Here is a 20,212-nt window from a genome sequence, read left to right on the forward strand (position 1 = left end):
TAGTCTACACCTGTTGTTTATCTACACCTGTTGTTTATCAAGCATTTCACTGTTAGTCTACACCTGTTGTTGTTAGTCTACACCTGTTGTTTATCAAGCATTTCACTGTTAGTCTACACCTGTTGTTGTTAGTCTACACCTGTTGTTGTTAGTCTACACCTGTTGTTGTTAGTCTACACCTGTTGTTGTTAGTCTACACCTGTTGTTTACCAAGCATATCACTGTTAGTCTACAACTGTTGTTGTTAGTCTACACCTGTTGTTGTTAGTCTACACCTGTTGTTGTTAGTCTACACCTGTTGTTTATCAAGCATTTCACTGTTAGTCTACACCTGTTGTTGTTGTTGTTAGTCTACACCTGTTGTTGATAGTCTACACCTGTTGTTGTTAGTCTACACCTGTTGTTGTTAGTCTACACCTGTTGTTTACCAAGCATTTCACTGTTAGTCTACACCTGTTGTTTACCAAGCATTTCACTGTTAGTCTACACCTGTTGTTGTTAGTCTACACCTGTTGTTGTTAGTCTACACCTGTTGTTGTTAGTCTACACCTGTTGTTGTTAGTCTACACCTGTTGTTTACCAAGCATATCACTGTTAGTCTACACCTGTTGTTGTTAGTCTACACCTGTTGTTGTTAGTCTACACCTGGTGTTTACCAAGCATTTCCCTGTTAGTCTACACCTGTTGTTGTTAGTCTACACCTGTTGTTGTTAGTTGTTAGTCTACACCTGTTGTTGTTAGTCTACACCTGGTTGTTGTTAGTCTACACCTGTTGTTTACCAAGCATTTCACTGTTAGTCTACACCTGTTGTTTACCAAGCATTTCACTGTTGTTTACCAAACATTTCACTGTTAGTCTACACCTGTTGTTGTTAGTCTACACCTGTTGTTGTTAGTCTACACCTGTTGTTGTTAGTCTACACCTGTTGTTTACCAAGCACTTCACTGTTAGTCTACACCTGTTTACCAAGCATTTCCCTGTTAGTCTACACCTGTTGTTGTTAGTCTACACCTGTTGTTTACCAAGCATTTCCCTGTTAGTCTACACCTGTTGTTGTTAGTCTACACCTGTTGTTTACCAAGCATTTCACTGTTAGTCTACACCTGTAGTTGTTAGTCTACACCTGTTGTTGATAGTCTACACCTGTTGTTTACCAAGCATTTCACTGTTAGTCTACACCTGTAGTTGTTAATCTACACCTGTTGTTGATAGTCTACACCTGTTGTTGTTAGTCTACACCTGTTGTTTACCAAGCATTTCACTGTTAGTCTACACCTGTAGTTGTTAGTCTACACCTGTTGTTGATAGTCTACACCTGTTGTTGTTAGTCTACACCTGTTGTTTACCAAGCATTTCACTCTTAGTCTACACCTGTAGTTGTTAGTCTACACCTGTTGTTGATAGTCTACACCTGTTGTTTACCAAGCATTTCACTGTTAGTCTACACCTGTAGTTGTTAATCTACACCTGTTGTTGATAGTCTACACCTGTTGTTGTTAGTCTACACCTGTTGTTTACCAAGCATTTCACTGTTAGTCTACACCTGTAGTTGTTAGTCTACACCTGTTGTTGATAGTCTACACCTGTTGTTGTTAGTCTACACCTGTTGTTTACCAAGCATTTCACTGTTAGTCTACACCTGTAGTTGTTAGTCTACACCTGTTGTTGATAGTCTACACCTGTTGTTGATAGTCTACACCTGTTGTTGTTAGTCTACACCTGTTGTTGTTAGTCTACACCTGTTGTTGTTAGTCTACACCTGTTGTTTACCAAGCATTTCACCTGTTTGTTAGTCTAAACCTGTTGTTTACCAAACATTTCAGTGTTAGTCTACACCTGTTGTTGTTAGTCTACACCTGTTGTTGTTAGTCTACACCTGTTGTTGTTAGTCTACACCTGTTGTTGATAGTCTACACCTGTTGTTTACCAAGCATTTCACTGTTAGTCTACACCTGTTGTTTACCAAGCATTTCACTGTTAGTCTACACCTGTTGTTGTTAGTCTACACCTGTTGTTGTTAGTCTACACCTGTTGTTGTTAGTCAACTAGTCTACACCTGTTGTTGTTAGTCTACACCTGTTGTTGTTAGTCTACACCTGTTGTTTACCAAGCATTTCACTGTTAGTCTACACCTGTTGTTGTTAGTCTACACCTGTTGTTTACCAAGCATTTCACTGTTAGTCTACACCTGTTGTTGTTAGTCTACACCTGTTGTTTACCAAGCATATCACTGTTAGTCTACACCTGTTGTTGTTAGTCTACACCTGGTGTTTACCAAGCATTTCCCTGTTAGTCTACACCTGTTGTTGTTAGTCTACACCTGTTGTTGTTAGTCTACACCTGTTGTTTACCAAGCATTTCACTGTTAGTCTACACCTGTTGTTTACCAAGCATTTCACTGTTGTTTACCAAACATTTCACTGTTAGTCTACACCTGTTGTTGTTAGTCTACACCTGTTGTTGTTAGTCTACACCTGTTGTTGTTAGTCTACACCTGTTGTTTACCAAGCACTTCACTGTTAGTCTACACCTGTTTACCAAGCATTTCCCTGTTAGTCTACACCTGTTGTTGTTAGTCTACACCTGTTGTTTACCAAGCATTTCCCTGTTAGTCTACACCTGTTGTTGTTAGTCTACACCTGTTGTTTACCAAGCATTTCACTGTTAGTCTACACCTGTAGTTGTTAGTCTACACCTGTTGTTGATAGTCTACACCTGTTGTTTACCAAGCATTTCACTGTTAGTCTACACCTGTAGTTGTTAATCTACACCTGTTGTTGATAGTCTACACCTGTTGTTGTTAGTCTACACCTGTTGTTTACCAAGCATTTCACTGTTAGTCTACACCTGTAGTTGTTAGTCTACACCTGTTGTTGATAGTCTACACCTGTTGTTGTTAGTCTACACCTGTTGTTTACCAAGCATTTCACTCTTAGTCTACACCTGTAGTTGTTAGTCTACACCTGTTGTTGATAGTCTACACCTGTTGTTTACCAAGCATTTCACTGTTAGTCTACACCTGTAGTTGTTAATCTACACCTGTTGTTGATAGTCTACACCTGTTGTTGTTAGTCTACACCTGTTGTTTACCAAGCATTTCACTGTTAGTCTACACCTGTAGTTGTTAGTCTACACCTGTTGTTGATAGTCTACACCTGTTGTTGTTAGTCTACACCTGTTGTTTACCAAGCATTTCACTGTTAGTCTACACCTGTAGTTGTTAGTCTACACCTGTTGTTGATAGTCTACACCTGTTGTTGATAGTCTACACCTGTTGTTGTTAGTCTACACCTGTTGTTGTTAGTCTACACCTGTTGTTGTTAGTCTACACCTGTTGTTTACCAAGCATTTCACTGTTAGTCTAAACCTGTTGTTTACCAAACATTTCAGTGTTAGTCTACACCTGTTGTTGTTAGTCTACACCTGTTGTTGTTAGTCTACACCTGTTGTTGTTAGTCTACACCTGTTGTTGATAGTCTACACCTGTTGTTTACCAAGCATTTCACTGTTAGTCTACACCTGTTGTTTACCAAGCATTTCACTGTTAGTCTACACCTGTTGTTGTTAGTCTACACCTGTTGTTGTTAGTCTACACCTGTTGTTGTTAGTCAACTAGTCTACACCTGTTGTTGTTAGTCTACACCTGTTGTTGTTAGTCTACACCTGTTGTTTACCAAGCATTTCACTGTTAGTCTACACCTGTTGTTGTTAGTCTACACCTGTTGTTTACCAAGCATTTCACTGTTAGTCTACACCTGTTGTTGTTAGTCTACACCTGTTGTTTACCAAGCATATCACTGTTAGTCTACACCTGTTGTTGTTAGTCTACACCTGTTGTTTACCAATCATTTCCCTGTTAGTCTACACCTGTTGTTGATAGTCTACACCTGTTGTATACCAAGCATTTCACTGTTAGTCTACACCTGTAGTTGTTAGTCTACACCTGTTGTTGATAGTCTACACCTGTTGTATACCAAGCATTTCACTTTTAGTCTACACCTGTTGTTTACCAAGCATCTCACTGTTAGTCTACACCTGTTGTTGTTAGTCTTCACCTGTTGTTTACCAAGCATTTCACTGTTAGTCTACACCTGTTGTTGTTAGTCTACACCTGTTGTTTACCAAGCGTGTGACAAACACATTTAATTTGATTTATTAGTGTGGGATTGGCATGCGGGGTGAGGGGTCCGTGGGTGGCTTCTAACCATTGTTTTGGATTCCTTATGTCTTACTTATTGGTAGGAATAAGTTTGGTCCAAACCGGATGTTGGGTTCTATGTTTATTGAAAATGATTTGAATCCTATAAATTAAATTTGCCAATTTGGGTGAAATCAGTGTCCCTAATTTATCTGAGATGAAGTTACATTTGAACAATATAATGATTGAGGAATGTAACTCCAGAACCAATCTGAGATAGTGGGTGTCACGGAACGACTCCATTGTGTTTTTTTATTGTCACCTTTATTTCACCAGGTAGGCTAGTTGAGAACAAACTCTCATTTACAACTGCGACCTAGATATAGGTCTGTAGCAGTTTGTGTCTAGAGTGTCTCCCCCTTTGAAGAGGGGGATGACCACGGCAGCTTTCCAATCTTAGGGGATCTCAGACAATACAAATGAGAGGTTGAACAGGCTAGTAATAAGGACTGCAACAATGTTTTGAGTATGATTTTAGAAAGAGAGTGTCCAGATTGTCTAGCCCGGCTGATTTGTAGGGGTCCAGATTTTGCAGCTCTTTCAGAACATCAGTTATCTGGATTTGGGTGAAGTAGAAATGATGGGGGCTTGGGCAGGTTGCTGTGGGGGGTGCAGGGCAGTTGACCGGGGTAGAGGTAGCCAGGTGGAAAGCAGGGCAGTTGACCAGGGTAGGGGTAGCCAGGTGGAAAGCAGGGCAGTTGACCGGGGTAGGGGTAGCCAGGTGGAAAGCAGGGCAGTTGACCGGGGTAGCCAGGTGGAAAGCAGGGCAGTTGACCGGGGTAGGGGTAGCCAGGTGGAAAGCAGGGCAGTTGACCGGGGCAGGGGTAGCCAGGTGGAAAGCAGGGCAGTTGACCAGGGTAGGGTAGCCAGGTGGAAAACACATTTAGGGCAGTTGGCACCGGGGAGGGGTCAGGGGTAGCCAGGTGGAAAGCAGGGCAGTTGGTCCAAACCGGGTTGTTCTAGGGGAATCCTAGCCAGGTGAAATCAGCAGGGAAGTTACATTGAACAATATAGGGGTAGCCAGGTGGAAAGCAGGGCAGTTGACCGGGGTAGGGGTAGCCAGGTGGAAAGCAGGGCAGTTGACCAGGGTAGCCAGGGGGAAAGCAGGGCAGTTGACCAGGGTAGGGGTAGCCAGGTGGAAAGCAGGGCAGTTGACCAGGGTAGGGGTAGCCAGGTGGAAAGCAGGGCAGTTGACCGGGGTAGGGGTAGCCAGGTGGAAAGCAGGGCAGTTGACCGGGGTAGGGGTAGCCAGGTGGAAAGCAGGGCAGTTGACCGGGGCAGGGGTAGCCAGGTGGAAAGCAGGGCAGTTGACCGGGGTAGGGGTAGCCAGGTGGAAAGCAGGGCAGTTGACCGGGGCAGGGGGTAGCCAGGTGGAAAGCAGGGCAGTTGACCGGGGCAGGGGTAGCCAGGTGGAAAGCAGGGCAGTTGACCAGGGTAGGGGTAGCCAGGTGGAAAGCAGGGCAGTTGACCGGGGCAGGGGTAGCCAGGTGGAAAGCAGGGCAGTTGACCGGGGTAGGGGTAGCCAGGTGAAAAGCAGGGCAGTTGACCGGGGTAGGGGTAGCCAGGTGGAAAGCAGGGCAGTTGACCAGGGTAGCCAGGGGGAAAGCAGGGCAGTTGACCAGGGTAGGGGTAGCCAGGTGGAAAGCAGGGCAGTTGACCAGGGTAGGGGTAGCCAGGTGGAAAGCAGGGCAGTTGACCGGGGTAGGGGTAGCCAGGTGGAAAGCAGGGCAGTTGACCGGGGTAGGGGTAGCCAGGTGGAAAGCAGGGCAGTTGACCGGGGCAGGGGTAGCCAGGTGGAAAGCAGGGCAGTTGACCGGGGTAGGGGTAGCCAGGTGGAAAGCAGGGCAGTTGACCGGGGCAGGGGTAGCCAGGTGGAAAGCAGGGCAGTTGACCGGGGCAGGGGGTAGCCAGGTGGAAAGCAGGGCAGTTGATCGGGGTAGGGGTAGCCAGGTGGAAAGCAGGGCAGTTGACCAGGGTAGGTTGTGATATGTGGTTGTCCCACCTAGCTACCTGATGAATGTACTGACTAGGACTGTGATATGTGGTTGTCACACCTGGCTATATGGGGATGAATGTACTGACTAGGACTGTGATATGTGGTTGTCACACCTGGCTATATGGGGATGAATGTACTGACTAGGACTGTGATATGTGGTTGTCACACCTGGCTATATGGGGATGAATGTACTGACTAGGACTGTGATATGTGGTTGTCACACCTGGCTATATGGGGATGAATGTACTGACTAGGACTGTGATATGTGGTTGTCACACCTAGCTACCTTAAGATGAATGTACTGACTAGGACTGTGATATGTGGTTGTCACACCTGGCTATATGGGGATGAATGTACTGACTAGGACTGTGATATGTGGTTGTCACACCTGGCTATATGGGGATGAATGTACTGACTAGGACATATGGTAATCTCAACTAGCTACCTTAAGATGAATGCACTAACTGGAAGTTAAATGACTAAAATGTGTGTGTGTGATGGTTGTGTTGTTACAGAGAGAGCTGTTACGTTGTAAACAGGAGGTACGAAACCTGCGTGGAGTCAAGGTGAGTCTAACACACAATATTCAAACCTTGACTGGAGGTTACCATGAAATTCTGGGCAAAAAAGGCAAACTCATTTATTGAGTAAAATGGCTCATTCATCACAAAACCTACTGATATTGCCAATTACTTTAATTATTTTTTCATTGGCAAGATGAGCATATTTAGGCATGACATGCCAGCAACAAGCGCTGACACTACACATCCAAGTATAGCTGATCAAATTACGAAAGACAAGAATTGTAATTTTTGAATTCCGTAAAGTGGAAATAATGAACAAATGATTGTCTATCAACAATGACAAGCCACCGGAGTCTTACAACTTGGGAAATTACTGAGGATTACAGCAGATGATATTGCCACTCCTATTCTCCGTATCTTCAATCTAAGCCTACTAGAAAGTGTGATCCCTCAGGCCTGGAGGGAAGCTAAAGTCATTCTGCTACCCAACAATAGTAAAGCCCCTACAGGCCTGGAGGGAAGCTAAAGTCATTCTGCTACCCAACAATAGTAAAGCCTCCTTTACTGGCTCAAATAGCCAACCAATCAGCCTGTTACCAACCCTTAGTAAACTTCTGGAACAAATGGTGTTTGACCAGATACAATGCTATTTCACAGTAAACAAATTGACAACAGACTTTCAGCTTATAGGGAAGGACATTCAACAAGCACAGCACTTACACACAGGACTGATGATTGGCTGAGAGAAATTGATGATAAAATAATTGTTGGTGCTGTCTTGTTAGACTTCAGTGCAGCTTTTGACATTATTGATCATAGTCTGCTGCTGGAAAAACATATGTGTTATGGCTTTACACCCCCTGCTATAATGTGGATAAAGAGTTACCTGTCTAACAGAACACAGAGGGTGTTATGGCTTTACACCCCCTGCTATAATGTGGATAAAGAGTTACCTGTCTAACAGAACACAGAGGGTGTTATGGCTTTACACCCCCTGCTATAATGTGGATAAAGAGTTACCTGTCTAACAGAACACAGAGGGTGTTATGGCTTTACACCCCCTGCTATACTGTAGATAAAGAGTTACCTGTCTAACAGAACACAGAGGGTGTTATGGCTTTACACCCCCTGCTATAATGTGGATAAAGAGTTACCTGTCTAACAGAACACAGAGGGTGTTCTGGCTTTACACCCCCTGCTGTGTTGTGGATAAACAGTTACCTGTCTAACAGAACACAGAGGGTGTTATGGCTTTACACCCCCTGCTATAATGTGGAAAAAGAGTTACATGTCTAACAGAACACAGAGGGTGTTATGGCTTTACACCCCCTGTTATTATGTGGATAAAGAGTTACCTGTCTAACAGAACACAGAGGGTGTTATGGCTTTACACCCCCTGCTATAATGTGGATAAAGAGTTACCTGTCTAACAGAACACAGAGGGTGTTATGGCTTTACACCCCCTGCTATAATGTGGATAAAGAGTTACCTGTCTAACAGAACACAGAGGGTGTTATGGCTTTACACCCCCTGCTATAATGTGGATAAATAGTTACACAGAGGGTGTTCTTTAAATTACAAGTTGTAATGCAACAAAATAGGAAAAATGGGGTGAATACTTTTGCAAGGCTCTGTATATGATATGGTCATTATTTGAACTGGCTAGCCAGCTAACTTAACGCTAGCCAGCTAACTTAACGCTAGCCTGCTAGCTTAACGCTAGCCAGCTAACGTAACGCTAGCCAGCTAACGTAACGCTAGCCAGCTAACAAGCTAGAAATGAACCAGAACATTGTTTTTTATAAAGTTTTGATGTCTACACTATTATTCTACAATGTAGAAAATAGTAAAAAATAAATAAGTGCTCTCTCTGTGTGCTCTCTCTCTCTCTCTCTCTCTCTCTGTGTGTGTGTGCTCTCTCTGTGTGTGTGTGTGTGCGTTTGTGTGTGTGTGTGTGTATATATATGTATGTATGTATATATAGGAGGCACAGCAGCAAAGATTGTTTGCCCAGGAGGAGTGTATGTTGCAGCTAAAACAGGAGCAGCTCAGAGCCAGCATGACCCAGGACCAACTCACCAGCCTCAACGTATGACACACACATACCACTCACTCATGCTCAAAAACTTTATTTGAATCAACAAATCACATTACAGGTGAGAATAATTCAAGCATTTCATAGGTCATGGATATATGGACTCTCATGGATATAGAAAGCACCTTCTCCATACAGCTAGGCTGCCCATGACGGCTAACATGGAGCAGTACCTCGCTCGTTGCTTTGCCTTGGTTTTAGACCTGCAATCTGAAGGCCACATACTGTCAGCCTATGTACATGGCAGAGACTTCCAAATACCAGCGCTACAAGTTTGCAGTGATAAACAGGGCTGCCCGACATGACACGAGGGGCTGGTATTTTGCTAAATTGTCAGCACAGGTCTGCTCCATGTAGAAGTCAAAAGAGCAACAGACTTGTGTCCTTAACCAAACTCAGTAAGGTCATCTGATAACATCAGTTACTTTTGGATTAATTTCCTTTTGTAGAAGAAGACAAAAAGGATTCATCCAAATGCATTTGGTGTGTCATCATAGTGGTTGAACAAACTTAAACTTACACCTTTTTTCAATTCTGAATATCATATCATAGAGAAACACCCTTTATGAATTAAAAAGTAATCAAAGAGGTAACTGTAATCTCATATTTTCACTAAATGTATTCGCAATAATTTCTTACGATCGACAAAAACTTTTGAACATTAGATCGGCAGTTACTAACCTCAATTTCGGCTTTGGCTTTGACTCATCCGCCCTGGGCTCTTTATGTACCTCCGAGCCAATCTACGGGCTACCCAAGAGGGAACCCCCAAGAGGGAACCCCCAAGAGGGAACGCCCAAGAGGGAACCCCCGAGAGGGAACCCCCGAGAGGGAACCCCCAAGATGGAACGCCCAAGAGGGAACCCCCAAGAAGGAACCCCCAAGAGGGAACGCCCAAGAGGGAACCCCCAAGGGGGAACCCCCAAGAGGGAACGCCCAAGAGGGAACACCTGCAAAAAAGAGGCAAGAGATCAGGCGTCCTGTTGAGACTAAAGCAAATGGAAAACTGGCCACCACTTCCCTCCATTCTATTGGCCAATCATTTGAAAATAAGATGGATGACCTCCTATCAACGGGACTCTCGTAACTGCAATATGATTTGTTTTTCTGAAACATGGCTTTCGGACAAGATACCCCCCATGGCTATCCAACTCGATGGATTCTCTATTCACCTGAGCAGACGGGTCATTGGATTCAGGGATTCCAGAGGGGGAAGAGTATGTCTCTCTTCATCAACAGCAGATTTCTCAACCTATTGTTCACCCATCTTGGAATACCTAATGGTCAAATGCCAACCCTTCTACCTCCCGAGAGAGTTTTCATCTGTTGCCATGACTGCTGTATATATTCCACCTCAGGACAACCACAACAAGCTGGCACTAACCAACTGTATGAGGGTATAAACAAGCAGGAAGCCATGCATCCATAGGCTGCTTTTCTTGTTGCCTGTGATTTTTTTCTTTCTGTGATGCCTAACTTTTATCATCATGTGTCCTTCGCCACTAGGGGGTGATAAAGACCTAAACCACTGTTACTGCTACAACCCACAAGCAAGCATACAAGGCCAGGGCCGGCAGCCTTGCGAGGGTTAGCACGTTTAAATGCTTTACTCACGTTGGCTGCGGTGAAGGAGAGCTCTCAGGTTTTGGTAGCGGGTCGTGTCGTTGGCACTGTATTGACCTCAAAGCTAGCAAAGAAGTTGTTTAGTTTGTCTGGGAGCAGGACATCGTGGTCAGCGACGGGGCAAGTTTTCTTTTTGTAGTCTGTGTTTTGTAGTCTGTGATTGACTGTAGACCCTGCCACATATCTCGTGTCTGAGCCGTTGAATTTTGATTCTACTTTGTCTCTATACTGACGCTTAGCTTGTTTGATTGCCTAGCGGAGGGAATAGCTACACTGTTTATATTTGGTCATGTTTCCGGTCGCCTTGCCCTGATTTAAAGCAGTGGTTCGCACTTTCAGTTTTGCACGAATGCTGCCATCAATCCACGGTTTCTGGTTTTTTGAATGTTTTAATAGTTGTAGTGGTTACAACATCACCATTGCACTTGCTAATAAACTTTCTCACCGAATTCATCAATGTTATTGTTTGCCACTATGCGGAACATATCCCAATCCACGTGATTGAAGCGTGGAATCAGATTGGTCGGACCAGCGTTGAGCAGATCTGAGCATGGGCGTTTCCTGTTTTAGTTTCTGTCTATAGGCTGGGAGCAACAAAATGGAGTCATGGTCAGATTTTCCGAAAGGAGGGCGGGGCAGGGCTTTGTATGCGTCACGGAACAATGATCCAGGGTTTTACCAGCACAATCGATACATTTAGGGAGTCTTGTTTTCAGATTAGTTAAAATCCCCAGCTACAAATCAAATCAAATCAAAATGTATTTGTCAAATACACATGGTTAGCAGATGTTAATGCGAGTGTAGCGAAATGCTTGTGCTTCTAGTTCCGACAATGCAGTGATAACCAACAAGTAATCTAACTAACAATTCCAAAACTACTGTCTTATACACAGTGTAAGGGGATAAAGAATATGTACATAAGGATATATGAATGAGTGATGGTACAGAGCAGCATACAGTAGATGGTATCGAGTACAGTATATACATATGAGATGAGTATGTAGACAAAGTAAACAAAGTGGCATAGTTAAGGTGGCTAGTGATACATGTATTACATAAGGATGCAGTCGATGATGTAGAGTACAGGATATACGTATGCATATGAGATTAATAATGTAGGGTAAGTAACATTATATAAGGTAGCATTGTTTAAAGTGGCTAGTGATATATTTACATCATTTCCCATCAATTCCCATTATTAAAGTGGCTGGAGTTGGGTCAGTGTCAATGACAGTGTGTTGGCAACAGCCACTCAATGTTAGTGGTGGCTGTTTAACAGTCTGATGGCCTTGAGATAGAAGCTGTTTTTCAGTCTCTCGGTCCCAGCTTTGATGCACCTGTGCTGACCTCGCCTTCTGGATGATAGCGGGGTGAACAGGCAGTGGTTCAGGTGGTTGATGTCCTTGATGATCTTTATGGCCTTCCTGTAACATCGGGTGGTGTAGGTGTCCTGGAGGGCAGGTAGTTTGCCCCCTGTGATGCGTTGTGCAGACCTCACTACCCTCTGGAGAGCCTTACGGTTGAGGGTGGAGCAGTTGCCGTACCAGGCGGTGATACAGCCCGCCAGGATGCTCTCGATTGTGCATCTGTAGAAGTTTGTGAGTGCTTTTGGTGACAAGCCGAATTTCTTCAGCCTCCTGAGGTTGAAGAGGCGCTGCTGCGCCTTCTTCACGACGCTGTCAGTGTGAGTGGACCAATTCAGTTTGTCTGTGATGTGTATGCCGAGGAACTTAAAACTTGCTACCCTCTCCACTACTGTTCCATCGATGTGGATAGGGGGGTGTTCCCTCTGCTGTTTCCTGAAGTCCACAATCATCTCCTTAGTTTTGTTGACGTTGAGTGTGAGGTTATTTTCCTGACACCACACTCCGAGGGCCCTCACCTCCTCCCTGTAGGCCGTCTCGTCGTTGTTGGTAATCAAGCCTACCACTGTTGTGTCGTCCGCAAACTTGATGATTGAGTTGGAGGCGTGCGTGGCCACGCAGTCGTGGGTGAACAGGGAGTACATGAATGCAGCCTCAGGATATGTGGTTTCCAGTTTACATAGAGTCAAATAAAGTTTGTTCAGGGCCATCGATGTGTCTGCTTGGGGGGGATATATACAGCTGTGATTATAATCGAAGGCGGTCAACATTTGATTGTAAGGAATTGTAGGTCAGGTGAACAGAAGGACTTGAGTTCCTGTATGTTATGATCACACCATGACTCATTAATCATAAGGCATCCCCCCCGCCGCCCTTCTTCTTACCAGAAATATGTTTGTTTCTGTCTGCACGATACGTGAAGAAACCAGGTGGCTGTACCGACTGTACCAGGTGGCTGTACCGACTGTACCAGGTGGCTGTACCGACTGTACCAGGTGGCTGTACCGACTGTACCAGGTGGCTGTACCGACTCCGACAACGTGTCTCGAGTGAGCCACGCTTCCGTGAAACGAAGAACGTTACCATCTCCGATGTCTCTCTGGAAGGCAACCCTTTCTCGGATTTAGTCTTCCTTGTTGTCAAGAGAGGCAAGGAAGCCCGAGAGGCATCCTCAAACATTTTTTGGGTGTGCACACGAGGAGTGTGGCAGAGTCAGGTTGGAGACCTGAGCCCACTCCCCGTGCTTACCGTGGCGAACATGTGACTGGTCAGGCCCCGTGCTATAGGGTGATGCTCACGGTGTCGAGGCGGAGCCAGCGTCCCGGTGCCAGAACGGGTGGTGCCAGCTCTGTGCTCCAGACCGCCAGTGCGCCTCCACGGCCCAGTGTATCCGGTGCCTCGGCCAAGGAAGAGGCCTCCTGTATGTCTCCCCAGCCTGGTGAGTCCTGTGCCTGTTCCCAGAACCAGGTATCCTGTGTATCACCCCAGCCCGGTTCAACCTGTGCCTGCACTCTGGAGCCGGGCTAAAGTGGTCATCCAGCCTGGATGAGTGGTGGCCAAGGCTGCGCCCCAGAGCTCCAGTGCTCCACCACAGCCCGGTTCGTCCGGTGCCTCCTCTACGCACCAGACCTCCTGTAGGTCTCCCCAGCCTGGTGGGCCCTGTAGCAGCCCCACGCATCAGGCTGTCTCTGCGTCTCCTCCCTCCAGAGTCGCCCTCCAGTCCAGAGCTTCCAGAGGCGCCCTCCAGTCCGCACCCTCCAGAGGAGCCCTCCAGTCCGCACCCTCCAGAGGTGCCCTCCAGACGCGCCCTCCAGTCCGCACCCTCCAGAGGCGCCCTCCAGTCCACACCCTCCAGAGGCGCCCTTCAGTCCGGAGCTTCCAGAGGCGCCCTTCAGTCTGGAGCTTCCAGAGGCGCCCTTCAGTCCAGAGCTTCCAGAGGCGCCCTCCAGTCCAGAGCTTCCAGAGGCGCCCTTCAGTCCAGAGCTTCCAGAGGCGCCCTTCAGTCCAGAGCTTCCAGAGGCGCCCTCCAGTCCAGAGCTTCCAGAGGCGCCCTCCAGTCCGCACCCTCCAGAGGCGCCCTTCAGTCCGGAGCTTCCAGAGGCGCCCTTCAGTCCGGAGCTTCCAGAGGCGCCCTCCAGTCCGGAGCTTCCAGAGGCGCCCTCCAGTCCGCACCCTCCAGAGGCGCCCTTCAGTCCGGAGCTTCCAGAGGCGCCCTTCAGTCCGGAGCTTCCAGAGGCGCCCTTCAGTCCGGAGCTTCCTACGAGGGTCCCCAGTCTGGGGTCGGAGGCGAGGGTTCTCGCTCTAGAGGCGCCACCTAAGTGGGCCAAGCCAGAGGTGGAGTGGGGTCTACGTCCCTCAACAGAGCCGCCACCGCGGAGAAATGCCCACCCAGAGCATCCCCTATAGGTTCAGGTTTTGGAGTCCGCACCTTTGGGGGGGGGGGTGTACTGTCACACCCTGACCTTAGAGTTTTTTATGTCTCTATTTTGGTTTGGTCAGGGTGTTGTATTTCTTTGTTTTGGCCGGGTATGGTTCTCAATCAGGGACAGCTGTCTATCATTGTCTCTGATTGGGAATCATACTTAGGTAGCTTTTCCCCACATGGTTTTGTGTGGGTAGTTAAATTCTCATTAGTGTTTTGCACCTTTCAGGACTGTTTCGGTTATTCCCTTTGTTATTTTGTTATCGTGTTGAGTTTTAATAAAGAAAGAATGAACACTTACCACGCTGCATTTGGTCCGATGATTCCTCTTCTTCAGACGACAAATACCTTGACCTATATATATATATACTTGCATTCCTATGTTTCTAATTGGCGTTGTGGTTCTTGTTTTTATTTTAATGAAATGTTTCCTTCTGTGTTTATTACCACTGCATTGTGGGAAAGAGGTCTCAAGGTAACGATGTCACTACTGTTTTACACCTGCTGTATCCTGTGAACGTGGCGAATAAACGTTAACTTGATTACAATATTTTAGCTGTTAATGTAACTGGTTACCGTTTTTTGGTAATCAGATGACATGTATTCCGTTACTTCCCAACCATCATCAACATCAAACCAACATTCCTCTTTACACAAGAATGTTAATGGATGTGTTCTGGCTATCAGGTCAACGAGGAGGTCTGACAATACACTGATAGTGGGACTACCTGTCTCACCGCAGTAGCTATTAAGTTTCTTCTACACACACACATACACACACACACACACACACTCCCATCCATATTGACCCAGTCGGTTGTGTCATAGGCGGAGCTACAGAGGAAGTTGGATGAGAGGAGCAGGTTGCTGAGTGAGTGCAAGGTAAGACACACATCCTCTCTCTCTCTCTCTCTCTCTCTGAGGTCTACAGCCTAGAACTGTACAGGGGAGTAGGTTCTCTCTCAGTCTACAGTCTGGAACTGTACAGGGGAGTAGGTTCTCTCTCTCTCTCTCTCTGAGGTCTACAGTCTGGAACTGTACAGGGGAGTAGGTTCTCTCTCTCTCTCTGAGGTCTACAGTCTGGAACTGTACAGGGGAGTAGGTTCTCTCTCAGTCTACAGTCTGGAACTGTACAGGGGAGTAGGTTCTCTCTCTCTCTGAGGTCTACAGTCTGGAACTGTACAGGGGAGTAGGTTCTCTCTCTCTCTGAGGTCTAAAGTCTAGAACTGTACAGGGGAGTAGGTTCTCTCTCTCTCTGAGGTCTACAGTCTGGAACTGTACAGGGGAGTAGGTTCTCTCTCTCTCTGAGGTCTACAGTCTGGGACTGTACAGGGGAGTAGGTTCTCTCTCTGAGGTCTACAGTCTGGAACTCTACAGGGGAGTAGGTTCTCTCTCTCTGAGGTCTACAGTCTGGAACTGTACAGGGGAGTAGGTTCTCTCTCTCTCTCTCTGAGGTCTACAGCCTGGAACTGTACAGGGGAGTAGGTTCTCTCTCTCTCTCTGAGGTCTACAGTCTGGAACTGTACAGGGGAGTAGGTTCTCTCTCTGAGGTCTACAGCCTGGAACTGTACAGGGGAGTAGGTTCTCTCTGAGGTCTACAGTCTAGAACTGTACAGGGGAGTAGGTGCTCTCTCTCTCTCTGAGGTCTACAGCCTAGAACTGTACAGGGGAGTAGGTTATCTCTCTCTCTCTGAGGTCTACAGCCTAGAACTGTACAGGGGAGTAGGTTCTCTCTCTCTCTGAGGTCTACAGTCTGGAACTGTACAGGGGAGTAGGTTCTCTCTGAGGTCTACAGTCTGGGACTGTACAGGGGAGTAGGTTCTCTCTCTCTCTCTGAGGTCTACAGTCTGGAACTGTACAGGGGAGTAGGTTCTCTCTCTGAGGTCTACAGCCTGGAACTGTACAGGGGAGTAGGTTCTCTCTGAGGTCTACAGCCTGGAACTGTACAGGGGAGTAGGTTCTCTCTGAGGTCTACAGTCTGGAACTGTACAGGGGAGTAGGATCTCTCTCTCTCTGAGGTCTAGAGTCTGGAACTGTACAGGGGAGTAGGTTCTCTCTGAGGTCTACAGCCTGGAACTGTACAGGGGAGTAGGTTCTCTCTGAGGTCTACAGTCTGGAACTGTACAGGGGAGTAGGATCTCTCTCTCTCTGAGGTCTACAGTCTGGAACTGTACAGGGGAGTAGGTTCTCTCTCTCTCTCTGAGGTCTACAGTCTGGAACTGTACAGGGGAGTAGGTTCTCTCTGAGGTCTACAGCCTGGAACTGTACAGGGGAGTAGGTTCTCTCTGAGGTCTACAGTCTGGAACTGTACAGGGGAGTAGGATCTCTCTCTCTCTGAGGTCTACAGTCTGGAACTGTACAGGGGAGCAGGATGTTCCATTTATGTGTGTGTGTGTGTGTGTGTGTGTGTGTGTGTGTGTGTGTGTGTGTGTGTGTGTGTGTGTGTGTGTGTGTGTGTGTGTGTGTGTGTGTGTGTGTGTAGAAGGAACTTGGACAGAAGGACCGACTGCTGCAGCAGCACAAACACAAACTGGAGGAGAGCCAGCTGCAGAAGGTAGTACCACAGACAGACAGACACTACACCACAGATCTTTGTTCTTTTATTCAGTTTTACATATACATCATGTGTGTGTACAGGCTGGCTTGCAGAGAGAGCTGGAGTGTAAAGACAACATGTTGCAGGAGATGATGAGTTGTCATGGTGACCAGGCCCCGCCCCACCTCACGGCCACACCCCTTCCCTCTGGGGTAAGTCTACTGGCTTTTATTTAGAAAAGAGCCTAGCAACAAATACAGCTACTTTTGAGGCTACCTTGGAGAGTTTAGCCACTGAGGGTTTTTTGAATCTGCCTTGGAGAGTTTAGCCACTGAGGGTTTTTTGAAGCTGCCTTGGAGAGTTTAGCCACTGAGGGTTTTTTGAAGCTGCCTTGGAGAGTTTAGCCACTAAGGGTTTTTTGAGGCTACCTTGGAGAGTTTAGCCACTGAGGGTTTTTTGAATCTGCCTTGGAGAGTTTAGCCACTGAGGGTTTTTTGAAGCTGCCTTGGAGAGTTTAGCCACTGAGGGTTTTTTGAAGCTGCCTTGGAGAGTTTAGCCACTAAGGGTTTTTTGAAGCTGCCTTAGAGAGTTTAGCCACTGAGGGTTTTTTGAAGCTGCCTTGGAGAGTTTAGCCACTGAGGGTTTTTTGAAGCTGCCTTGGAGAGTTTAGCCACTGAGGGTTTTTTGAAGCTGCCTTGGAGAGTTTAGCCACTGAGGGTTTTTTGAAGCTGCCTTGGAGAGTTTAGCCACTGAGGGTTTTTTGAGGCTGCCTTGGAGAGTTTAGCCACTGAGGGTTTTTTGAAGCTGCCTTGGAGAGTTTAGCCACTGAGGGTTTTTTGAAACTGCCTTCAATGGCAAAGAAAAAAGAGGCCAATAATAGATTTGATTGATCTGGGGGCCTACAAAAGGGGCCGCCAGTTGCCGATCCCCGATCTAGTGCCTTCTAGCGAAAAGCCAATAGTGATTCTCACAGAAAAAACACTGGGAACACTGCTGGCAGTTTTATGGAACTACAGAACCTTGGACATAATTCTTCTTCTTCAGCACTGAACTCCTATTACACTTTTAAGCTGGAAACGCAGCTCAGACTTTTATATTTGTGTAAACTGGTCTGGATCGACATTTTCACATCTTTTCTACTTTTTTAAAGTATTGCGTCCTCCGTCCATTTCCTCGACATTCTAAAGGTCCCATTGTGATGTCATCACTTCCCACATTCCATTGACTGTAAATGCAACAAATGCAACTTTTGACACAAATCAGAAACTTCCACCACTTTTCCAACCATTTAGACAAGTTAGATGATATGATAACTTGGTCTACTTCCTTGCAATTCAAATTATTATCTGGTACCGATCCAACGTTATATAGCTGTTTTAGTAACCGCATCAACAACATAATCTGACATTTTTTACCACTTTCCCAAAAAGTTAGATGGTATGACATTTCCGCCTACTTCTCTACTACTGAAATCTGTTGTCGGAACAAAAATATATGTTAGCAATTTAATGACGCAGCAGTTGTAGTAACCACATTAACATATTTTCCCGCAACTTTTTCAAAACAACTGCCGTTTTGACCACTCCCCCAACAAGTCAGAGAAAAACTTATAGCGTATGAAATGTTCCTTTACTTCTCTGCTTTTCAAATGTGAGGTAGAGCTGTTTTAGTAACCCATCAACTGCTTTCATTAAATATGCAGTAAGTCATGTCAGACGTCAGAAGATTCATTACTTACCAACAACAGCTGCAAATTGCAATGAAACTACTGTACATCACATTTTAAAGTTCACTTTCCTTGCTTTGTCTAACAACACTATCATGAATCTAGAAAATACGTTTTGTGGATCATAGTGCAGTATTTATATAGCACAAATGGAGGAGGGCTGGCTGTATGTGGATCTTGCTGCTCTGATTGGGTAGAGCGAAGCTGTCTCCATTCACCCGCTTCATATTTCACCCGATCACTTCTCATCTTTCCGTTTTCACACGCAACAACTTTAGTTTAGACAATGACCACAACTACTGACCACAACTACTGACCACAGCGACACAACTACTGAACCACAACTACTGACCACCACAAAACTACTGACCACAACTAGCTACTGACCACAGCAACACAACTACTGACCACAACTACTGATCACAACCACAAAACTACTGACCACAACTAGCTACTGACCACAACTACTGACCACAACTACTGACCACAACCACACAACTACTGACCACAGCGACACAACTACTGAACCACAACTACTGATCACAACCACAAAACTACTGACCACAAATAGCTACTGACCACAACTACTGACCACAGCGACACAACTACTGACCCACAACTACTGACCACAACTACTGACCACAGTGACACAACTACTGAACCACAACTACTGATCACAACCACAAAACTACTGACCACAACTAGCTACTGACCACAACTACTGACCACAGCGACACAACTACTGAACCACAACTACTGACCACAACCACACAACTACTGACCACAGCGACACAACTACTGAACCACAACTACTGATCACAACCACAAAACTACTGACCACAACTAGCTACTGACCACATCTAGCGACAACACCTACTGACCACAACCACACAACTACTGACCACAGCGACACAACTACTGAACCACAAATACTGACCACAACCACACAACTACTGACCACAGCGACACAACTACTGAACCACAACTACTGATCACAACCACTGACCATAACTAGCTAATGACCACAACCACTGACCATAACTAGCTAATGACCACAACCACTGACCATAACTAGCTAATGACCACAACCACTGACCATAACTAGCTTCTGACCACAACCACTGACCATAACTAGCTAATGACCACAACCACTGACCATAACTAGCTAATGACCACAACCACTGACCATAACTAGCTAATGACCACAACCACTGACCATAACTAGCTAATGACCACAACCACTGACCATAACTAGCGACTGACCATAACTACTGACCATAACTAGCTACTGACCACAACCACTGACCATAACTAGCGACTGACCACAACTACTGACCATAAATAGCTACTGACCACAACTACTGATCACAACCACAAAACTGCTGACCATAGCTAGCTACTGACCACAATGACACAAATACTGACCACAACTAGCTACTGACCACAACTACTGACCACAACGACACAAATATTGACCACAACTACTGAACCTCAACCACCCAACTACTGACCACATCTACTGACCACAACTACTGACCATAACTAGCTACTGACCACAACTGCCCACAACTACTGAACCACACAACTAATTATCACAACCACAAAACTACTGACCACAACTAATGACCACAACCACAAAACTACTGACTACAACTACAATTACTTACCACAATTAATAAACCACACAACTAATGACCACAACCATAAAACTACTGACCACAACTACT

At 45.9% G+C, this 20,212-nt stretch overlaps 1 protein-coding gene across 1 annotated transcript in view; it reads left to right on the forward strand.

The window, feature by feature from the left end:
• Window positions 1-20,212, forward strand: part of LOC115125678 (dixin-A-like) — a 98,696-nt gene that overhangs the window by 36,165 nt on the left and 42,319 nt on the right. Inside the window, exons 10-14 of the mRNA XM_065005069.1 lie at window positions 6,711-6,761; window positions 8,704-8,808; window positions 15,052-15,105; window positions 16,706-16,777; window positions 16,861-16,971. Of these exons, the coding sequence (XP_064861141.1) occupies window positions 6,711-6,761; window positions 8,704-8,808; window positions 15,052-15,105; window positions 16,706-16,777; window positions 16,861-16,971 (393 nt within the window). The remainder of the gene's footprint in view (window positions 1-6,710; window positions 6,762-8,703; window positions 8,809-15,051; window positions 15,106-16,705; window positions 16,778-16,860; window positions 16,972-20,212) is intronic.

Source organism: Oncorhynchus nerka, linkage group LG19 (assembly GCF_034236695.1).
Source record: "Oncorhynchus nerka isolate Pitt River linkage group LG19, Oner_Uvic_2.0, whole genome shotgun sequence".
In the NCBI taxonomy this organism is placed as follows: domain Eukaryota; kingdom Metazoa; phylum Chordata; class Actinopteri; order Salmoniformes; family Salmonidae; genus Oncorhynchus; species Oncorhynchus nerka.